The sequence below is a fragment of the Dasypus novemcinctus genome, chromosome 2 (genome assembly GCF_030445035.2).
Source record: "Dasypus novemcinctus isolate mDasNov1 chromosome 2, mDasNov1.1.hap2, whole genome shotgun sequence".
In the NCBI taxonomy this organism is placed as follows: Eukaryota; Metazoa; Chordata; class Mammalia; order Cingulata; family Dasypodidae; genus Dasypus; species Dasypus novemcinctus.
Window position 1 is genome coordinate 169,140,471 of NC_080674.1, and position 19,336 is coordinate 169,159,806.

The following is a 19,336-nucleotide window of genomic DNA, read 5'->3' on the forward strand; positions in this document are numbered from 1 at the left end:
TTTAGACTAAATTCAAGTAATTATTTAAACCTTTTTTCAGGTCATTTCCCACCAAAATAAATAAATGCATTTATTTCTAATTTTAACTTTTAGTGAGATGTCATAATATGGCCAATGTCTTCTCATGCCTGCTACTATTAAAAATATCTTGCTCTTGATCCCTTTTCTCCATGTCAACTGATAGAATTTCTGATGATATCAAGCAGTCACAGAATTTCTTAAGCTACAGTTTTGTGAGGTTCTGTGATTTTGTTAGTAAAATGATTTTTGATATATTGCCTTACAAAAATTAAAAATTATTCTCCCACCATTTTCATATAAGAATAAGTAAAGTCGGTTCATTTCACAATGGTAAAAATCAATTCTTGATGGTACTTTTTTGTTTAGAGAGGGCCTAAAATAAAATTTTGAGAAGATTTAAATCAGAGAGAAGTCAATTACTTCAATCATCCAAATTCAGCGTTCCTTTCAATTAATTGTTCATTTCAAAATGCGGCCTATAATTTAATATTTAAGTTTTCAATGTTGCACAAACAGACAGACCTTATGTACTGATTTGTGGGGTTTTTTTACTCTTTTAAAAAGTAAATCCTAATGATTACATTTGGAATACAAATTAGAGTTCACACTTTACCTTTCTCCTCACATCATTTTTTCCCCCTCTGATGAGAATGTAAGAAAGGATATCCAGGGTATCAAACACAATTTGTGAAAGCAAAACCTCACTTAAGACATTTTGTTCGGATATCATTTAAAAAAAAAAAAAAAAAAAAAAAGGCCAGCTTCTGAAGACGGGCTTTTTGTTTCTGCTTGGCAGGGAAAAAAAAACATTAATAAAAGAAAGTATTCAAATGAAAGAAAATTATCGTACATAATAATCAAATCTATTAAAGAAAATAAGACAAAGTAGAAGTATAAATGTGGTTGTATTGTGAGTTATCAACTAAGAAATAAATAGATCTTCAAGAAAGCTAAATATTTTTGGCAAATAGCCTAGAAGAGATTTCAGTAGATATTTTTTATTATTTTAAAAAATAGATTCCATACCCTCATGTTTCTTAGTGGGGTCACAATGAAATCATCTAAATTAGCTGCTATTAAATTGATTCTTGCTGAGTAGATCTTTAAAATCCAAATAGTTTATCAGTTTGCCCTGTGTACAACAGATTTAAGTCATGGCTTACAAAAAAAAAATTTTTTTATTATTCATGTATACCCTGATGTGAAACTTCCCATGACACTGTCTATAGAAGAAGACAGTGTCTCTTTTTTCAAAGAAAATACTATAAAATGAAAACACGCAAATAAGTTTTAACTCTCTTACTAAGTTGATGGTTGGTATACAATGAATTTCTTTTCCTTTTGCTCTGATTTCCTTCCCTCACCCAATAGGCTGCCTTCTTTTTTCTGTTACCAAGTCTTCCAAACACCAAACCAGCTATTTAATTCTGAAATCAAATTTTTTTGTTAAAAATTTAAAAAGCGCCTGTACCTTATTAAAGCATCAGGACTTTTTTCTGACTCGGCTCATATTTGTATCGTTTAAACCATAACTCAACCTTAGTGTATACTGCTTGACACCCGCGTGTTGGGGAGCTTAAGAAAACGCCGCTGTCTATGTACCTTTAAGAGTGCAAGCTCCTCACGCTGCCTGGCTTCCTGCCAAACGTGGAGGCCCTAGCCGGAGGACTGGTGCAAGATATCCCCTAACAATTGTGGCTCCCTCGTCTAGTACCACCACCACCACCTCCACCACCCCTTTAAAAATAATCTGTGGAATGACCATCTGCACTCTCAGCCCATCTCACCATTCCGGGGAAAGCTGCCTTTGCCAGCCCCTCCACCGCCCACCCTCTTATCCTCTGTGTCCCGGAAGAGACCCGGTTGACTAGGGTTTCAGAGGTTCAGCCCACACATTTCACCAGGGTCCCTAGGCACCTTTTGCGCCCCCTGGGGCTCTCTGACCCGGTCGGAGGAAGTTCAGCCCCTGTTCTCCTCACTAGGCACCCCGTGGCTTTAATTCAAAAGGCCTGAGTTCCCTTGGAGGGAAGGAGCCTCGAACCATCCTCCCCACGAGGCGAGTGCAAGCGTGCTACCTGCCCTGGCGCTCCCGAAGCCTGCGCTTCCAGCGCGAAGCGCGGTCCCCCCTGGCACGGAGAGTTCCCAGGTGCAGTCCCAGCCCCCTCACTGTGGCCCTCCTAAAAGCCGCTGGGGGAAGACGGCAGCCAGCTTAACTCTCCCAACTTCTTAGCCCTAGAGTCAGCCCTGCGGCGCGGAATTAAGAAACTTACTTGTTTTGTCATGGAGTCAATGAGGCGCACGTAGAAATCCTGCTCTGTCCTTATACCTAGAGGGAAAAAGTGGGGGAACGAAGGAAAATTAAGTGAGAAGGGATCAGCCTCGTGGGAAAAAAAAAAAAAAAAAGGAAAGAAAGGGGCTCCAGGGTGGATTTGGGGCTCCAACTGTCCTGGAGAAGCACAGCCAGGAGACCGCCCCCCCTTCTTCCCCTAGTGTCCCGAAAGAGGCCGCGGCCTAGCTGCGCTCTGCCGCTCGGAAGCCAGCCCTCAGCGCCGCAGCGGCGAGTGGGGCGGGACCCTCACCTGGCTTCCCTCTCCTTCCCCCGCAGCAGCCCCTTTCCTTCGCCCGGAGCCATCAAGGCTCCGTCCGCCCCCTGAACCAAGAGGTCTAGGGTTGGGAGTCTGGGCTAAGCCGAGGGAACAGGCCTCAGGAAGAAGAGGAAGCATGAACAAGGCCCATCCATGGCCGGGGCATCACACCTGGCCCCAAGTACGCGCGGGCCCGACAGACCACCTCCGGGACACTTTGAGACCTCCTCGAGGGAAACTTCCTTGGGCATAACTTGGGAAAGGCCGGTATACCCGGAGGATACCGGACAGCCGAGCTCAGCTCAGGGCTCTAGACCTCCAGGAACCCCTCGTGTCCCTGGCCCCGACCCGGGCATTTGACGGCGCAAACCCGATGGGAGCCTCACCATTGCTGTAGAGGAGCTGAAGCCGGTAGTGAATCCCGTTATTGGTCTTTTCGCTGTTGGCTTCCTAGGTTGCAGCAGGACACAAAGACGGGGGAAGAGAGATCCGCGTGAGCGAGTGGACCAACTTAGAGGTAACTTTCCTCAAGTGGAGACCCCGTGCCAAGGAGCCAGCCAGGCCGGGAAGCAACAGATACTGCATCCAACTGGGACCTCTCGGCTGCACCCCGACCCTATCTGCGCTATCTACCCTACCAAAAAATTCCGTGAGGAGCTCATGGACCGTCCCTTTTCAGAGCCTGGGGCCTCCGGCCTGGGCCTTTAGAAGCTGCAGCCGCGCGTGGCCAGGGGCGGTGGGCGGATTCATCCCGGGCGCCTTTAGCGCTCCACTGTGGATCCCGACTGGCCTCTAACTCTGGGAGTCCCGCGCGAACTTTATCGCAGAAGCACCTCGTGGGTGGGGAACCCGGCTTCACCCGGGACGGGAAGAGGCTTGGAGGACCCCGTGCGGGTGTGTTACTGTGGATGCTTTGCACTCGCGGAGGCGCGCGGGCCGAGGCGCCTGGGCCTGCTCTCCTGGCTGGGGCGAGGGGCGGCGGCGCTGCGCCCACTTACTTTTTCCTTCTCCACGAACCCCACAAAGGCTGTCCTCTCGATCTCCACAGGCTGGCCCTGTCTGTCGTAGAGGGCCAGGACGAAGTGGAAGAAGTTGGATTTCCGCAGATTAGAAGGCGGCTGCTTCTCAAAGTGAGCCCGGGCCAGACCCACCCCGCTGCGGCCAAAGACGCAGAGTTAGATGTCTAAGCTGGGCAGCCCCCCGCGACCCCGCCGCCCCCCAGTCACCCTGCACACACGCGCGCACCCAGAAACATCCACCTCTTCTGCCCCAAAAACGCCCAGTGGGCGCCCTTCACGCCCCCTCGGACGCCCGGGGCCCAGCTGGCGACGGGTCCCGCGTGTTCCCTCATGTCCCTGAACTCCGAGCCGAGAGCAGGGAGCACCCCCCGAACTCGCGAAGAGGCGTGGAAGTTTTGTTTGGGTTTTGTACGCGAGAGGAAACGCTGTAAGTTTTTACTCCGGCCTGACGCGCGTTACGTGGGGAGGGGGAAAAAAGTGGCGGTGGATGAGATGAACCCGCGTTCGTGGAGGACAGCCCATCTTTTACCACTTAGAGGAAGAAGGGCTTAGAAAGTGGTTCCCGCCACCCCCTCGAATCTTCCGTCTCAGTTCCGTCGGCAGGTGGGAATGAATGGGGAATAAGTTCGGCTGCTCGCTGCCGGAGCCACCCTCTAGGAAACCGCCCCGCGCCCTGGTCGGCGCCTGGTGCAAGACCTCGGGAAGACACTTTTCTCATAGCCCGCCAAATAAAGAATGTGTAGAGAAAGGTAGAGGGTGGGACTCAGAGCTGACGGGGGTGGTCGCTGTGGTAAAGGGGATTGGGAGTGTCCTGACAAAGTTTCGCTGTTCCGCACAAATCCCGTACATTCATTCCAGAAATCCTAACAGCCGAGGCTGGTGGCTGGGCGCGCCCGCCAGAGGCTGGAGACTGGGGCGCCCGGAGAACCGGCGGCACTGACAGCCGGACCTGTCCAACACTCGCTGGCGCGCGCGCGCGCGCACGCACACATATACACACCACCAACACACACACTTTCACTTCCAGCCCAGTTTCCCAGCTCACTCTCACTACCAACCACCCGCATCCTTATGCTCAATGGGGACTGGAACAGCTTTGGGGACGCTTGTCCCCACCCCCTGGAAGATGGGGATATATAATTAATCTTCCTTCTTCCCCTTCTACACTTTCTAAGTCGAATAGGGCCTGGGGACGCCAGGTCTCCCACTTCCCTAACCCCAGCTGGTGTCCTGGGGAAAAAAAAAAAAAAAGCCATTTCTCACTTGGGACCAGGAGCCCCCGGAAAGGGCGCTGGGGGTTCCCAGTAAAGTTCTCCCAGGTCAACCTCCAAGGGCAGCGCCTCCAGGCCACACAGTCTTCAGTCCCGGAGCTAAGAGTTGAGAGAGGGGCCGGAAGGGGCCGGGATGGAAGGGATGCGGAAGACTTTTAGGAGATGTCAGAATTAAAGTTGAGAGCAGCTGTACTTTGGGCGGACTGAGAAAAACTAAGAGCTAGAGAGAGCAGAAGATAGAGCCAGACAGGAGAAATAAGAGAAGACAAGGGGGAGATGGGGAGAGAAAAAGGGAGAGAAGAGAGGAGAAACAGGAAGGTGAGAGGAGAAAGAGGAGAGAGGAAGGAAAGAGAAGGGAAGAGACGGAAGGAAGGAAGGAAGGCCAAAAAAGGAAGCAAGAAAAAGGTAGGAAGGAGGAAAGGAAGGAAGGAAAGGTAGGAAGGAGGAAAGAAAGGAAGGAAAAGGAAGGAAGGTGGAAAGAAAGAAAGAAAGAAAGAAAGAAAGAAAGAAAGAAAGAAAGAAAGAAAGAAAGAAAGAAAGAAAGAAAGAAAGAAGAAAAGAAAAGAGAAAAACGCACGGAAAAGAAAGCAATTACATAAAATCACAGATATCCAACATCATGCTGGTGAGACGCCTCTTTTGAGTTAAAACAAAATGAAAAGCAGCCACAAACGAGGCAGGGACAACTGCCGGCGAAGCGTCGGCTCGTCTCAGGCAGCTAGCTCCTGGTTCTCCGGCCCTAGGCGACGAAGACAAGGCGGCCCGGGCGCGCGGAGCCCCGGCAGCTAGCAGAGCTCGAGCGCGGCCCGGCCCCGCGGCCGCGGCCGCCGCCGCCGCCTCCCGGCTCTCCCGCTAGCCTCTTCCGCCGAGGTCTCCGCGCGGTACCCACCTCTGCGCTGCGGTGTTGGCGTCCAGCACCCCGGCGCCCTGCATCCACGTCCGCACCGCGTTCATGCCGCTGCCCAGCGGCTCTTCCTTCATGCTGCTTCCACTCCGTTGGATGCTTTCCTGAATCCCAAACATGAAAACAACCTTTTCTTGCGGAAAATCTCCTCCCCCTTGAAAATATTAAAAAAAAAAAAAAAAAAAAGGAAAGAAAAACGCCAGCCAGATTTTTTTTTTCGGAGACGATGAACTCGCCCTAGGAGATCAAGACGTGCGAGCTGGAAAGCAAAATTTTTAAAAATGTAAACCTTCACTCAAAACTGAGCGAAAACACCCCTCCCCCCAAAAAAAGCGAGGAAAAAAAAAAGAAGAAGAAAGGGAAAATCCAACGAAAAGACCAAAATTTTAAAAAATTAGAGATGTATGCTTGGCTGTTGGGGGTTGTTTGGTTGGCTGATTTTTGGTTTGGGTGCTTTTTTTTTTTTTTTTGCTTTTTTTTTTTTTTTTTTTGGTAATGATCACAGGCCAGTGGAGGACAGGAGGGGCTGGAGTTTCCTTTTGTAGAGGTACCCTTCACTTGAAGAAGCAGGAAGAAAAAAAAAAGGCCTGATGGCAATTTAAGAAACAATAGACTCAACTCGCGCTGCCGGCTTTGCTACTTCAAGTGTCATTTTCCACAACCAGGCAAGTTTTTTTCCTCCCTCTTTTTTTCTCCTTCTCTCCCAACCAAAGATGTTTCTTTCCTTTCAGTGCGTGTAGATGAGGAAGACGCTGGTTGCCGAAGACAGATACACCAGAGAGGGAGAGTGGGGTGGGGGGGAGGGGGGAGAGAGGGAGAGAGAAAGGGGGGGAGACAGAGAGAAAGAGAGGAGAGGGAGAAAGAGAGGGGTGGACCCTGCTGGATGGAGATTCTGTTTTCTCCTTGCTAAAATAGAAGTGATTTGCAGGCTTTCCCTATGGAATCCAGTTTGACTCTCCCTAGAGCTAAACACAGGCACACTAACCCCAAAGGGAGGAGGCGGGGCCCGCGCCGCCCCGCCCCGCCCTTTCATTTGCATATCGTCGTCCTTCCGCCTCGCCGCAGCCAATCGCGGTTCTGGAGCTGGCTGGCTGGCGGCGCTGGGCTACCTCCTTCATTAACATCCCTCTCCGGGTGGCTTAGCCCAGCCGACCAAAGTTCCTCGCAAAGTAGCGAGCCAGGGAGCGCTGATCTCCGGCGGCTGGGCTGGGGAGGAGCGGGGCCGAGCGGGGCCGAGCGGGGCCGAGCGGGGCCGCAGAGGGGGCCGGAGGAAAGGAAGGGGAGTATCTTTCCCGGGAATTTGAGCTGGGTCTGCGTCCTGGCCATTGCGGTCTCTTAGCATCCTGGCTCCTCCGGAGCGCGCTCCAGGGGCAGAGGCCGCGCCCTCCCAGGGCCGATGCCACATCCTGCTCCGCTGTTTTGGGACGTCGGGGACAAAAGTGGATGAGACGGGAGAGCCTGGGCAGAAAAAGCAGGACGCACGCCCCAGGTGCCCACCTCTTCTCTCTTTGAGACGGGGGTGGTGGGTGGAATATGGGTGCGCAAGGTCGGGACCCGGAGCTCGCGAAGGGCACCGCCTCCACCCCGGGAGGAATGAGTGGACCCTGAGCGCCGGCAAGTGAGGCGCTGTGGGTCCCCAGGGAGTGGGGTGGACTCTGCCGCCAGCCGGGCGTCTGAAACGCTTCTTGCTCGACCGCTAGCCTCAAGGCTGCAAGCCTTAGGCGCTGCTCTCACACGCTCTCTTCTCTCCGGCAGTCCTCGGGGTATCTGAATGATGGAATGAATGCTCTCACTAGAGCTGTGCGTTAGGACGCGTTTTAAATTTTTCTCAAACTCACTCCCCAATTTCTCATCCCCGCTTCAGAGTAGTTTTTCCTTTAGTGTAGCTACCAAAAACAACAATGCGTTTCATTTCTGATTAGTCCGTTATCTGGTGTAGCGTTTCTCACCTCCCTCATTCATTGTGTTGAAAAGGGTATGGGGAAAAAGGATTGAACAAATCCTCCCCAATTTCTGTCCCTTCCATATATCAAGAAAGAGGGATTGAGAAAGAAAAAGAGAAAGCAAGAAAAGAAATAAGGGAGGTAGGGGAAGAAAGAAAAGAAAAAAGAAATTGCCTCCTACTTCAGGCATTCAGTGTATATGCTTGTGGTTGGCAAAAGAAATAGCTAGATGCTTCTAGGTAATGTGTCCCATCATTTTTTAGCAGGTTGTAACCTCTAATAAGCACATGGTGGACTTCTGTTTCATTGCCCTCAAAAGAACTCCCTGACTGCAGCCAAATCTGCCAAGGACTCCTTTGGGGAAATTATCTGCCAGAAATCTAGGTCCCCTTTCTGCCCGCCTTCCTGAGCCCTTTGATTTAGGAAGCTCATGGGGTCAGTGGTGGAAATTACACATGCCCACTACGAATGGAGACAGGCAAGAGTTATGCTTTGTATTCTTGGCAGAGAAGGACAGTGGGAGCCACGTCCTGATTCCTAAACTGGATGAAGGAATGTGTCCCAGGCCTCTGGGTGCAGGCCACTGATTCCAAACCCTGCTTTATCTCTCACACATGAGGCCTGCCCAGTTTTCATACCATTTAATCAGGACCACCTATGTGCTGAGCACTTTCTCCCTAGGATCTTAATTAATGTCATCTCCTCCAAGAAATTCCTAAAGAGTTCTGTTTGATCCATCAGAATCCCCACAGCATCTACCAGTTTCTGATACACAGTAGGTGTTCAGGAGGTGTACGGTGGTCGGCAGATTGGAAGGGTTATAGGTTTGGGGGTGGGGGTGAGGGGGTCCTGGACCTTCTCCATCTCTATAGAATTTAAATTCACAATTGAAATTGGGACTGCAGAAAACTTCCCAAAACTCCAAGCTTAACCTGATGCTCCAGGCCCAAGGCATCCCTCAAGCCAATCCCTTCCCCGGCCTCGGCCACATTGTCCAGCTCACAGATATTAGACGTTGAGATCCCTCAAGATAGGGGACCAAGTAGTGGCCATGCTCCTATAAGAGTCCCAGGATGGCCTCGGCCTAAGACCCAGACCTCCTCCCAAACCGCCTGAGTCTCAATTTACTCCCCAGTAAAAGAGTCTGCAGGACTCCAGTTGAGACGCGTAGGGTATACACTATGGGAGGATAGATCACTGCCAAAGGAAGGTAACAAAAGTACCAGGGAAAGGAGAGACACAGTCACTCTGAGGACCAGGACCCGTGAGAAGCACACAACAGGCAGATTTCAGAAGGTCAAGCAGAATCTAGACGCACTCTGCAAAAGCTGCCTGTCCCAAATGAGAAGTTAAGCCAGAGAAAGAAGCTGTCGACAGCCCAGTTCCTGCCCCAGAGCCAGTCTCCCCAGGAACTATACAATAGGGAGGCAATTTCCACATCCGTCAGGCCAAAGAAGGAGGAAACATAAGAGATGGCAGGAATCTTTTGATAACACCAATTTCCTTTGGCTGTGTAGAGGCAGCAGATATCTCACCTGGGATGGTGAGTATACTTCATTTTAATCAAGCACAGTGTATTCATAGCTTTCTTCTAGGTATCCCTGTGCTTTAAACCTCACTGTCTCACCCTGTAATAAATGTCTAAGTAGGAAGGAGGCTAAAGAGAAGGTAGAAAAGAGACAGGGAGTGACGGAAAACTGGGAGTAACTCTCAGTGCAGCAGAGAGGTAGCTTTGTGTGTATTTCCTCTGATGAATATTGAATCACCAACTGCAATTTTAAACTTTGAAAAAGAATCCCTTAAACATTTTTTTTTATCTTCCCTTCATGTGAAGTTAGCACCACATGCAGAAGACAAAGATGTATGCAGAGAGGTGACCATAAAGTATGTACTAAGACTAGACTCATCCTTTTTACTTTGTAGTCGCATCTCCTATGAAAAACTATGTTGGATGAACAGCATTGCTTCAACTTTATAGCATATCCATGATATGACTTTAGATAAGCTCATACCAGTAATCCCCAAACCTGGGTCATCAGCTGAGGCTTTTGTCAGACCTGCAAAAACAGAACCTCTGGTGTTGGTGTCTGGGAATCTATATTTATATTTTTTATCTTTTTAAAAAAAACATTTTTTATTTATTTTTAAAAGGTATATAGATCACACAAAATACATCACATTAAAAATATAGGGTATTCCCATTGGGAGTTTATTTTTAAAGTTATTTGGAAACTCCTGATGTGGGATACATATCCTCTGTGAGAGGAAGAGGAAGAAAAGGAAAAACGAACCTGGGCCTGAGGGGAAAATACAGCAAGATGAGTTTCTACGTGGAAGGAACAATTGGAAAGGCTTGGTGTGTCCCCTGGAGTGACGTCTCCCCACTTTCTCCAGTTGTCAGGGTTAGCTTCCATAACCTATCAAGTGCTCCAAAAGGTAGGCAGGTCAGGACGGCTCTCAGGGTCCCCCGGTGAGCCCCTGGCCCGCAGGAAGCTCGGGCCCAGGGAGGTCCACCCTTCCCCCGTCCCGCTCACGGCCCCCACCCCCGGCGTTGAAAGTTCCCCACCCACCCTTGGCTATCCCAACCCTCCCGAGGTACAGGGAAATAAATTCCCCTTGCTAAAGGGCACTGCTCACCGCAGTGACTTCCGGGAATACGGGAGGAACACCCCACCCCCTCCCCCCAAATGAGGAAAGGCAAGAGAAATACAGCTGAGCTAGGACAATCGGGGAGGTCCAGAGGAAAAGGAATCCTCTCCTCGTGTCCGCTCCTCGGAGGCCAGATTTAAGACCCGTCCCTTAGAAAATTCCTTCCATGCCTGTTGTAGTGATCGGTTCACAGAAGAGCCGCTTGTCCGGGAAAATGCCCCTTTCACTTGCTGCTCGCAGAAATAAATAGTCTGAGACACGGCAGAGGGACAGAAGCCCCCTTCGGTACTGAGAAGAAAAGAAAGGGACGGAGATGATGGGGCCGTGAGCCCAAAGGCGCAGGGTTCTGAGGACAGCAGGGCTCCCCTGCAGAGATGACAGCCCGCAGCCTGGGGTCGAGGTGGGCAGAGGCCAAGGCACAGCCTGGAGGAGGAGAGGGATAGGAACGGGTGGCAGCCCGGGGCCCTGGGAAAGCTGGGGGTGACCGAGCACCCGGGCCCGCCAGCAAAACCCTGACCCTTCCTCTCCAGGACCTCCACCCGCCACCCGCCAGGAGCGCGTGGGAGCAGCCGGCTATTGTTCCACCGGAAATCCGGATTCTGATCCCTGTTCCCCATCCCTAACCCTTCGAGGAGGCCCGTCTTTGCCAGGCCAGTCTGACAGACACTTCCAGCCCCGCGGAGCGCGCCGCTCTCTTTAAGACGGACTGGGAAACTGAGGCCTAGGAAGGGACAAAGATAGAGACTGGACAAACAAAACCTCTCTGTCCCGCGCGTGGGAGTTCTTAGTTTGCCTAGGACAAAGGCCTGGGCAAGGCTTGCGAACAAACTTTGCTCTGAAAGAGCCTGCCGGGCACTCTCGGGTTTTCCCTGGGGCAGTCCCCAGATAATAATAGATCCCATTTGTCGAAGGCTTTCGAGCAGGAAATCACTAAAATCCCACGGCAGACCAAAGAGGCAGATAAAATCACCCCCACTCTACAGGTAAGGAAACTGAGGCCCTGTGAGCGAGGTAGGGCAATCTGTCCACCGACACATCGCTAATAAAGTGGGGGAGCCGGAATCTGAAGCCATGCCAGAACCCGTGCCCTTAACCTTGCGGCCAAATCGCCCACCCAGCAGCGGCGCGTTATCTCAGGCGTTCGCCGCGGTATCTGCCCCGGAGCGTTCGCGGGTGTCTTTTGCTCTCGAACCCCTGGATCCGAGTACCCCAACCCGGGTGAGAAAGGAGAGAGGACTCACGTTCCCTTCCGAGGGCAGGGACCAGAGAAGAGAGGGAGAAGGTTCTGAAAAGTCCTGACTAATACGCGGACTGGATGCGCATCCACGCGGTCAGACACCAGCCGGCGTTCGTCTCGGCTCGCCGGGGACCCCGCGCGCCAGGGACGTGCCAGCCCCAGCCCTGGCTCTGCCACATTTGCTATATGATCTCGGGTCACTCGCTTCTCCATTTTGGACCCCGTTCTAGCTGAGGTCTTAGAGCTCCGGGCTCACACAACTTCGCCTAATTGAAACAGACTAAACGCAAGAATTTGCGTTGTCCGCGGCGCGCAACAAGGAGAAACCTGGACGCCTGCGGATGTTCTTTAAGGGCGGGAGAAGATACTCTGCCTTGGCATGACTGTAGATAGCTAAAAACTAAAGTCCTTCTGAGCAGAGCGAATACCACTGTCTGGAAGGATCAGATTCCGAGGCTCTCCCGCCCACACCCCGGTCCTTCCTGACAGCTTCCAGCCTCAGGGACCTTCGAGACTGGGGTCTGATCACAGACTGACCCCCGCTCCCTCGCTGAAGGAGGCAGCAGGGAGGGAGAAGGGGGAGTTAGCGACTGTTTAGAAATCATCATCCCTTTAGGAGCAAACCCGGGTGGAAGAAACAAGCCTTCGATGATTTGGAGCTGAGCGGTCTCGGGGAGGGGGAAATAGAGGGGAGGGGGAGAAAGTAAGGGCCTGCTGGCTTAGCGGAACGCGAGGGAAGGGAGGGGAGTTTAGAAGACCAGCCCGGGTGAGAAAAAGTTCGCGCACGCATTTTTTAAAGGCGCGATTAACTGTTTTTTACGGTCCACTCTTGTTGCGCGGTCTTTGTTAGCTACGGGAGATGCGAGATGTGTGTGACGTGAGTGCAAGTATGTTTGCATGAGCGAGGGTGCCTGCAGGTTTCTGGGCCTGTTCAAGACGCGTGTGTGCGCTGTGCTTACGGAGGCGTTTGTGCATTGAAGCGTGAGTGCACGAGTGCGTGTGTGTATAGTGTGTGCGTGTTTCACGTGTAGGTGTGTCTAGTTTATGTGAGAGAGTGTGCATGTGCAGAAGTACGTGCATATGTATGTGCAAGAGAGAGAGCCTGGGCTCACATGGGGTTCGTGTGTACATGTACCCGAGTGAAACTTGGCCAAAAAAGTCCCAGAAAGCTCAGTTCCAGTCAAGGGAGAGGCTTAGGCAGGACGAGGGTTGAGCGCGGGAGAGCAGCCGTGGAGAATGCTGCTTCTTCGGGCAGCAGGTAGCGGGGAGCCCCCCAGGGGACGAGGGCTCGGCCCGGAAGGCAGCGGGTTAGCACCCAACTGGACTCTGGGCAGACGAGGCCAGTTCCTGCTGCAGATCCACAAATTCCGAGCTCTGTGCTCGCAATGATCCCTGCGGGGCAGTTCCGCACGCGTAATTGTTCCTCGCGGGCAGTTCCTGATCATTGAGGCTTTGTGTCCTATATAAAGAAGCTGCTTCCGGGTTAGTCGCTTCTTTTTTTATTATCTTTATCGCCGTTATGATTTGGTGGCTGCCATAAGGACCATGCCAAACCCACCAAGACCGCGCGGTCCAGCAGCTCGGAAGCCGCCCTGGGCGCGCTGGTGACCCCTTTACGTGGAGCCACAGCGCCACCTAGCGATCCTCCAACCACCCTCCCGTCACTGCCGCCCAAGGCGGGGCCCCTTCCAGGTCCAGGCCCCAAACTCTCACTAGCAGTTTTGGATTCTCTCTCCCCTTCTGCCACGTCCCTCTTCGCCTGATCCTCGAGGGCCCCTAAACACGCTTTGCCACCGCGGCTTTGTACCCCCTTATACATGTGATGAAGCCCTTTTCTTCTTATAATCACTAGCCCCAAGGTTTTTCCTCTTCTGTGAAACCTTTTCAAATCTCTCCAAGGCAATCACTTGTGCCTTTCCCTAATGCTCATATCATGTTGACAGGACCTAAATGTTTAAACCTCTCTCCTCCTGCCTAATCAGGAGGTCTTCAACAATGGCTTTTTTCCTAAAGCAATAGTAATTACAATAACAATAAAATTTGTTGAGCTCATACTATGGAGCATTTTTGCAATGTACTGTGCTAAGCTCTTTACTTAAATATCTCATTTAATTTTCCCAGGAAAACCAAGTCGTAGGTACCCATCTTGTTTCCCATTTTGCAGATGAAGCTACTGAGGCAGGAGAGAATGCACCTCTTGTCCAAGGATGCAATGCAGAACCTGAACCCAAGTCTGTCTGTCTAATGTCAGAGCCCATTTTCCTAACCACTATGTCTTTCAGACTTACATAGCTATATACCCACAGGCTTTATGACAGGGGCCAGGCACGGAAAGGATACTCATATATTTATGAATAAACAAACCTTTGCCAATTTCAATTCTTTCTTCTCCAAGCAAGTTGGGCTAGATGAACACTAACATTGTAAGATACCTTAAATGACACATCACCACAAAGATTTATCCCAAAAGAATATTCTACCACTAACTAGCTAGGTGACCTTGGTCAAGTCACTTAACATCCTTAATCCTCAATTTTCTCATTTGTAAAAGTAGTTTTACTGTGTGGATCAAATGGGGAAAAAAAGGGTGGAGTACTTGATATAACACCTGGTTCTGTAGTCAATATTTAATAAAAGTTCACTTTTAATAGAATCATTAATGATAGTTAAAAAGCTAAAACACAAATATAAAACTGACTTAGTGCTGGTCATCCAGCACTTACCGTGCCTCTGTATGAAATTATCTCACTATTATATCTTCATTTTCAACTTGGACAAAAGCATGTGATAAAATATATTTAAGTTTATTGAGACAGAGTTAATGTTAATCACATTCTGTTATAAAAATTAAGGGGCAAGGGAGAGAGATGTAGCTAAACAGTAAAACAGCAGACACTGCCTCTCATCCTTGCTTCCTGCTTTGTAGATTTTTACAAAGAAAGATTTAATGAAAGACTATAAAGTGATCATTATTCTGGTACGTACAAATGCCATTTTTTAATTTAGGAAAGATTCTGATCTACTTTGAGGCTTTTCTCCCTTGAAAAATCTTTGTGGCCACTAAATCACTAAAAGTTTAAAAATAGGTATCTAAGCAAATGATTGTACCCAAATAAAATAACCAAATAAAAGTTGGTAAAATATATTCCATACCTTCAGACATTTCCTGAAAAGGTTAAGTGTTAAAGAGTCAGTGTTTCTTTCTGGAGTGATCCATTAAACAATTACTCCTATTTTAGGTGAAAATGAACTTTTCTGCCTGATCAAGCTATAACTTTCCTACTATCAAATTATTTTAGAAAGACTCATTGATGAGTATAGTCATGTCATAAACAAGTTATTTCTCCAGAGAGAAAAGAGGCTAATAAAATCCACAAGAATTATAAATGTGCCTCCCCATTTAGCTGGCCCACAAGCCATTTCTAGAAACTTCACCCCAGTCCAGCTAAGTTCATTGATAGCTGCATCTCATTCTGTGTAATATTCTTATATGAAGATGAAGAAATGAACTTAGAAAACTATTACCTACAGCAAATTAATGTGCTAAGAGATTGTGTTGTATAGTTGATAGGTATTTTATTATCCCTGGCTAAGGGTTTGATTTATACTGATGTTGTGAGACACTGGCTTTTCAACAATTTTGTGGTCTATTTTCTTTCCTTCTTTTTTTTTTTTTTTATTCATATAGTGGTATTCATTAGAGATGTTCCAAAAAATTCCTATTTTCCTCCTAATAGGTCCATAGTAAAATTGAAGTATTCTGACTTCTCTGCATTTAGATATGACCTTGCTATTTGCTTTGACAAATGAAGACTCAGCAAAAGTGGCATGTGTCACTTATGGGCAGAAGCTTTAAGAGCTAGTATGAAATTCACCAAATCCCCTTCCTTGTGCTACAGCTATCAGTGGACATCCAGATGGAGTTTCTATCAGCATGCAACTCTGCAGGGATGATGTGGAATGAGACCCCTCCTCCCATAATGGATATTAAGCATGAATGGAGGCAAGTCTTTAAGTCTCAGAGATGTCAAGGTTGTTGTCACTGCAGCATAGCCTCGCCTAGACTGACTAATACACCTATGAAGATCGCCCATCTTTGCTTTTCTTTTTGTGGTCAATGTGAGAATTATTCTCCTGGAGTGGAAAATAAACTTCCATGTTTAATTAAATAGAATAAGCAGATAATTAAATCATTCAATTTTGGAAAACTTTCACATGGGTAAAACAACTGAATTTTGGAAACGCTTAAAAGGAATCTTGAAATCATTGCTTGACCTCATTAAGAGTTCCCAAGTGGTCCTTTTGCCTGCTTGCAGATACATAATGCAATGAGTTCCATAGGGTCTGATGAGAAGAGACTTTGTTGGTAATTGTATAAGGGAGTAGAAAACGTCACATTCATTTCTATAATTTCAGGTTGGGGAAACGGAAGAATACTTGGCTATTTGACTTTGGTTTAAGGAACATGATTGTTTTATTATCATTTCTTAGGCTGCTCAAGCAAATTCCATGCAATGGGTGGCTTAAACAATGGGAATTTAATGGCTCATGGTTTTGAGGTTGGGAAAAAGTCCAAATCAAGGCATCATCCAGGTGATGCTTTTTCCTAAGACTGTGGTGTTCCGGGGCACTGGCAGCAATACTCGGTCCTTGGCTCCTCTGTCACATAGCGGCGCATTGTGTTTCGGCTTCTTACTTCCTCTGGTTTTCGCTCTCTCTCTGAATTTCATTTCACTTTTAAGGAACTCCAATAATAAGATCAAGACCCATCCTATTTGAAGTGGGCTACACCTTAACTAAAGTAACCTCATCAAAAGGTCCTACTTACAGGGAAGCGGATTTTCGCTTAACAGATAGAGAGTCCGCCTACCACATGGGAGGTCCAGGATTCAAACCCAGAGCCTCCTGACCCATGAGGTGAGCTGGCCAAAGCGCAGTGCTGATGCGCCCAAGGAGTGCTGTACCATGCAGGGGTGTCGCCTGCATAGGGGAGCTCCATGTGCAAGGAGTGCACCCCATAAGGAGAGCTGCCCAGCGTGGAAAAAGGTGCAGACTGCCTAGGGTGGTACCTCACATGTGGAGAGCTGACGCAGCAAGATGACGCAACAAAAAGAGACACAGATTCCCGGTGCTGCTGACAAGAATACAAGCGGACACAGAAGAACACACAGTGAATGGACACAGAGAGCAGACAACTGGGGGTGGGGTGGGGAAGGGGGAATAAATAAATAAGTAAATAAATCTTTAAAAAATAAAATTAAAAAGGTCCTACTTACAATGAGTTCATGCCCAAAGAAGGATTAAGTTTAACAACATGATTTTCTGGGGCACTTACAGCTCCAAATCATCACAATGATCTAGAACAAGTTGTTTTTCTCAGACCTCAGTTTCCTCATCTAGAAAATAAGAGTGTTAGAAAAGATAAGCTTCAGGATATCATGGACCTCTAATAAGTTAGGATTCTGAGATGTTTGGGTGATATCAGTTTCAGATATTTTTAGTGCTGTAGTATAATAATCTTTTCGTTTTTCCATTGTGAGCACTATTTTGGGAACTTAAAAAAATTTTTCTCATACTGATCCCAAATTAAAACAACTGCTTCTTAGTAAAATGGGTAGTACTTCTTCATCTTCTTCTTTTTTTTTCTTTTTTAAGGTGGGAATCAGCTAGAAAAGTGGGCCATAGAAATTTGAGGTCATTTAAAATGCGCTGTCATTTTCTAGACAAGAGGAGAAATTTGCTTTTATGTTAGAGCACTATTCTCTTCAGGTTTCATTATCATCTAAGGAAATTTCCTGTGAATTTTCAGGAAATCTTTGTGAAAAAATATGAGGTGACAAGTGCTATAGTGCAAAATCATTGATATCTGTTCTTGCTGCAGCATGACTGGTTGCCAGCAATAATTCTATTACCTTCATTCAAACAGAAATTTGCAATTGACAAAGCAGTTTCACATGGACTATTGCCTTGACTCCCCTCAACAAGCTATGCAACTGACATTCTCCCCATTTTACAGAGGAGGAACTGAGGTTAGGTTAGCCTAGTAAGCAGCGGGGTTTGACTCCAACCTAGTCAAGGTGCCTAAGAAATTAAGAATGCTGTCAGCAACTTTACAAGGAAGTAGAAATGTTTGAAAACAGGCCATGGGTTACACCTTTATAGAAAGGTGCAGGATGCTTTCAGTGGCACACATTTATTGCTGTCAACTGATAATCTGGTTCTCCTCTTTGGGCACCCTCATCTTGGAAGTTAGGTTCAGCCATCTGACTTGCTTGGGCCAGAACATTTACTTTCTGGTGAAAAAACCCCAAAGCTCTGATTACCCTCAACAACGATATTACTGAGGGTAGACCTGTCAGCCTGAGTTCTTCAAGGATCATCTTTTTTTTTTTTTTTGACCAAAAAAAAAGAGTTCTTTACCAATATGAAAAGGATTTAACCTTTTTTGTTCCACGGACTCCTTTGCCAGTCAGAGGAAAACCATGAACCCCTTACTAAGTCTGTACTATAGTGTGTATTATTTAATAAATATATTACACCCACACCAGCACGTCCCACAAGAATAATGTTTTTTGAATTTCAATTCAAGCTCACAAACCCTTTGTTAAGAACTCCTGAGTGAGCAAGTGGTTTAAGCCCCTGGGATTTGACATTTGCTTGTTATTGCAGCTTAATGTAGCCAGTCCTCACTGTACACCTTCCTAATTCAAATTCCTAAAGGTATCCATATATTGTTCATATTGTTTAATAAATGTCAATTAAAAGAGATATTGGAGAACTATATCTGTGGGGTGGAACCTCTGAAGCTTGAGTCATATGATATCTTTTAAGGAGAAAATATTCTCCTGGACCCCTCATGTTTCTATTTAAATTAATTGTGCTATTGTATTACTTAAATATGTATAAGCATAACTCTTAAACAACTGTGAAAACAAATTAGAAAGTAAATGAAACCCTACAAAATCAATGATTTATAAATGAAAATAATAAAAATATTGCTGGGTGATGTTTTGTGGAAACTAAATTGCTACACATATATCAACAAGGTCCTGAGTTCAATAAGTTTGGTTCTTTGGGGCATGACATGTCTCTATAATTATGTCCTGGGTAATGACTCTCCAATCACTTTTCCTTTTTTTTTTAAATATCACAAATCATTCTTTAATTCATATGGTGTAAGAAAAGCTTAAAGGAATCAATTCAGTATTAAGTCCACTTCTGTTCCTTTCTCATCTACCTATAATAATAAAGAATCACTATTGACACCAATAAACACAAATTCAAATTTGAGCTTAAAACTTTTTTGTCAGTACTTAGTTTTAAGATGATTTCCCAAATGAGTCTGACTATGCATAATTTTAAAAGATTATTGTTGAAATGAAAACCCAAATTTTAGAATTTTTGCCAAATCGAGAGACCTCCCACTCCCAAAACACATTTTAGAAAAATTAGCAGAGGCTTCAGAGCAAGATATCTTGAGGTTCAAATCCCCACTCCCACTATTTTTTTAATATATACTTATTTATTTTTTTAAAGATACTTAGATTACACAAATGTTACATAAAAAATATAGGGGATTCCCATATGTCCTGCTCCCTACCCCTCCCACACTTTCTCACATTCACAATATCCTTCATTAGTGTGGTACATTTGTTATAATTGATGAACACAGTTTGGAGCCTTGCCACTAAGTATGGATTATAATTT

At 47.2% G+C, this 19,336-nt stretch overlaps 1 protein-coding gene across 8 annotated transcripts in view; it reads right to left on the reverse strand.

The window, feature by feature from the left end:
* The window catches only part of EBF1 (EBF transcription factor 1), a 391,714-nt gene extending 384,924 nt beyond the window's left edge, over positions 1 to 6,790 (reverse strand). For 7 of the 8 annotated variants that reach the window (XM_004453516.4, XM_004453515.4, XM_004453514.4 and 4 more), the window contains exons 1-4: positions 5,786 to 5,994; positions 3,605 to 3,761; positions 2,993 to 3,056; positions 2,292 to 2,347 (exon numbers count right to left, since the gene is read on the reverse strand). In XM_004453516.4, coding sequence (XP_004453573.2) covers positions 2,292 to 2,347; positions 2,993 to 3,056; positions 3,605 to 3,761; positions 5,786 to 5,919 — 411 coding nt within the window. In that variant the 5' untranslated portion in view covers positions 5,920 to 5,994. Of the gene's footprint in view, positions 1 to 2,291; positions 2,348 to 2,992; positions 3,057 to 3,604; positions 3,762 to 5,785 lie in introns of all 8 variants that reach the window. The other variant, XM_004453513.4, reaches the window with a different exon arrangement.
* Between the last annotated feature and the right edge of the window lie 12,546 nt (positions 6,791 to 19,336).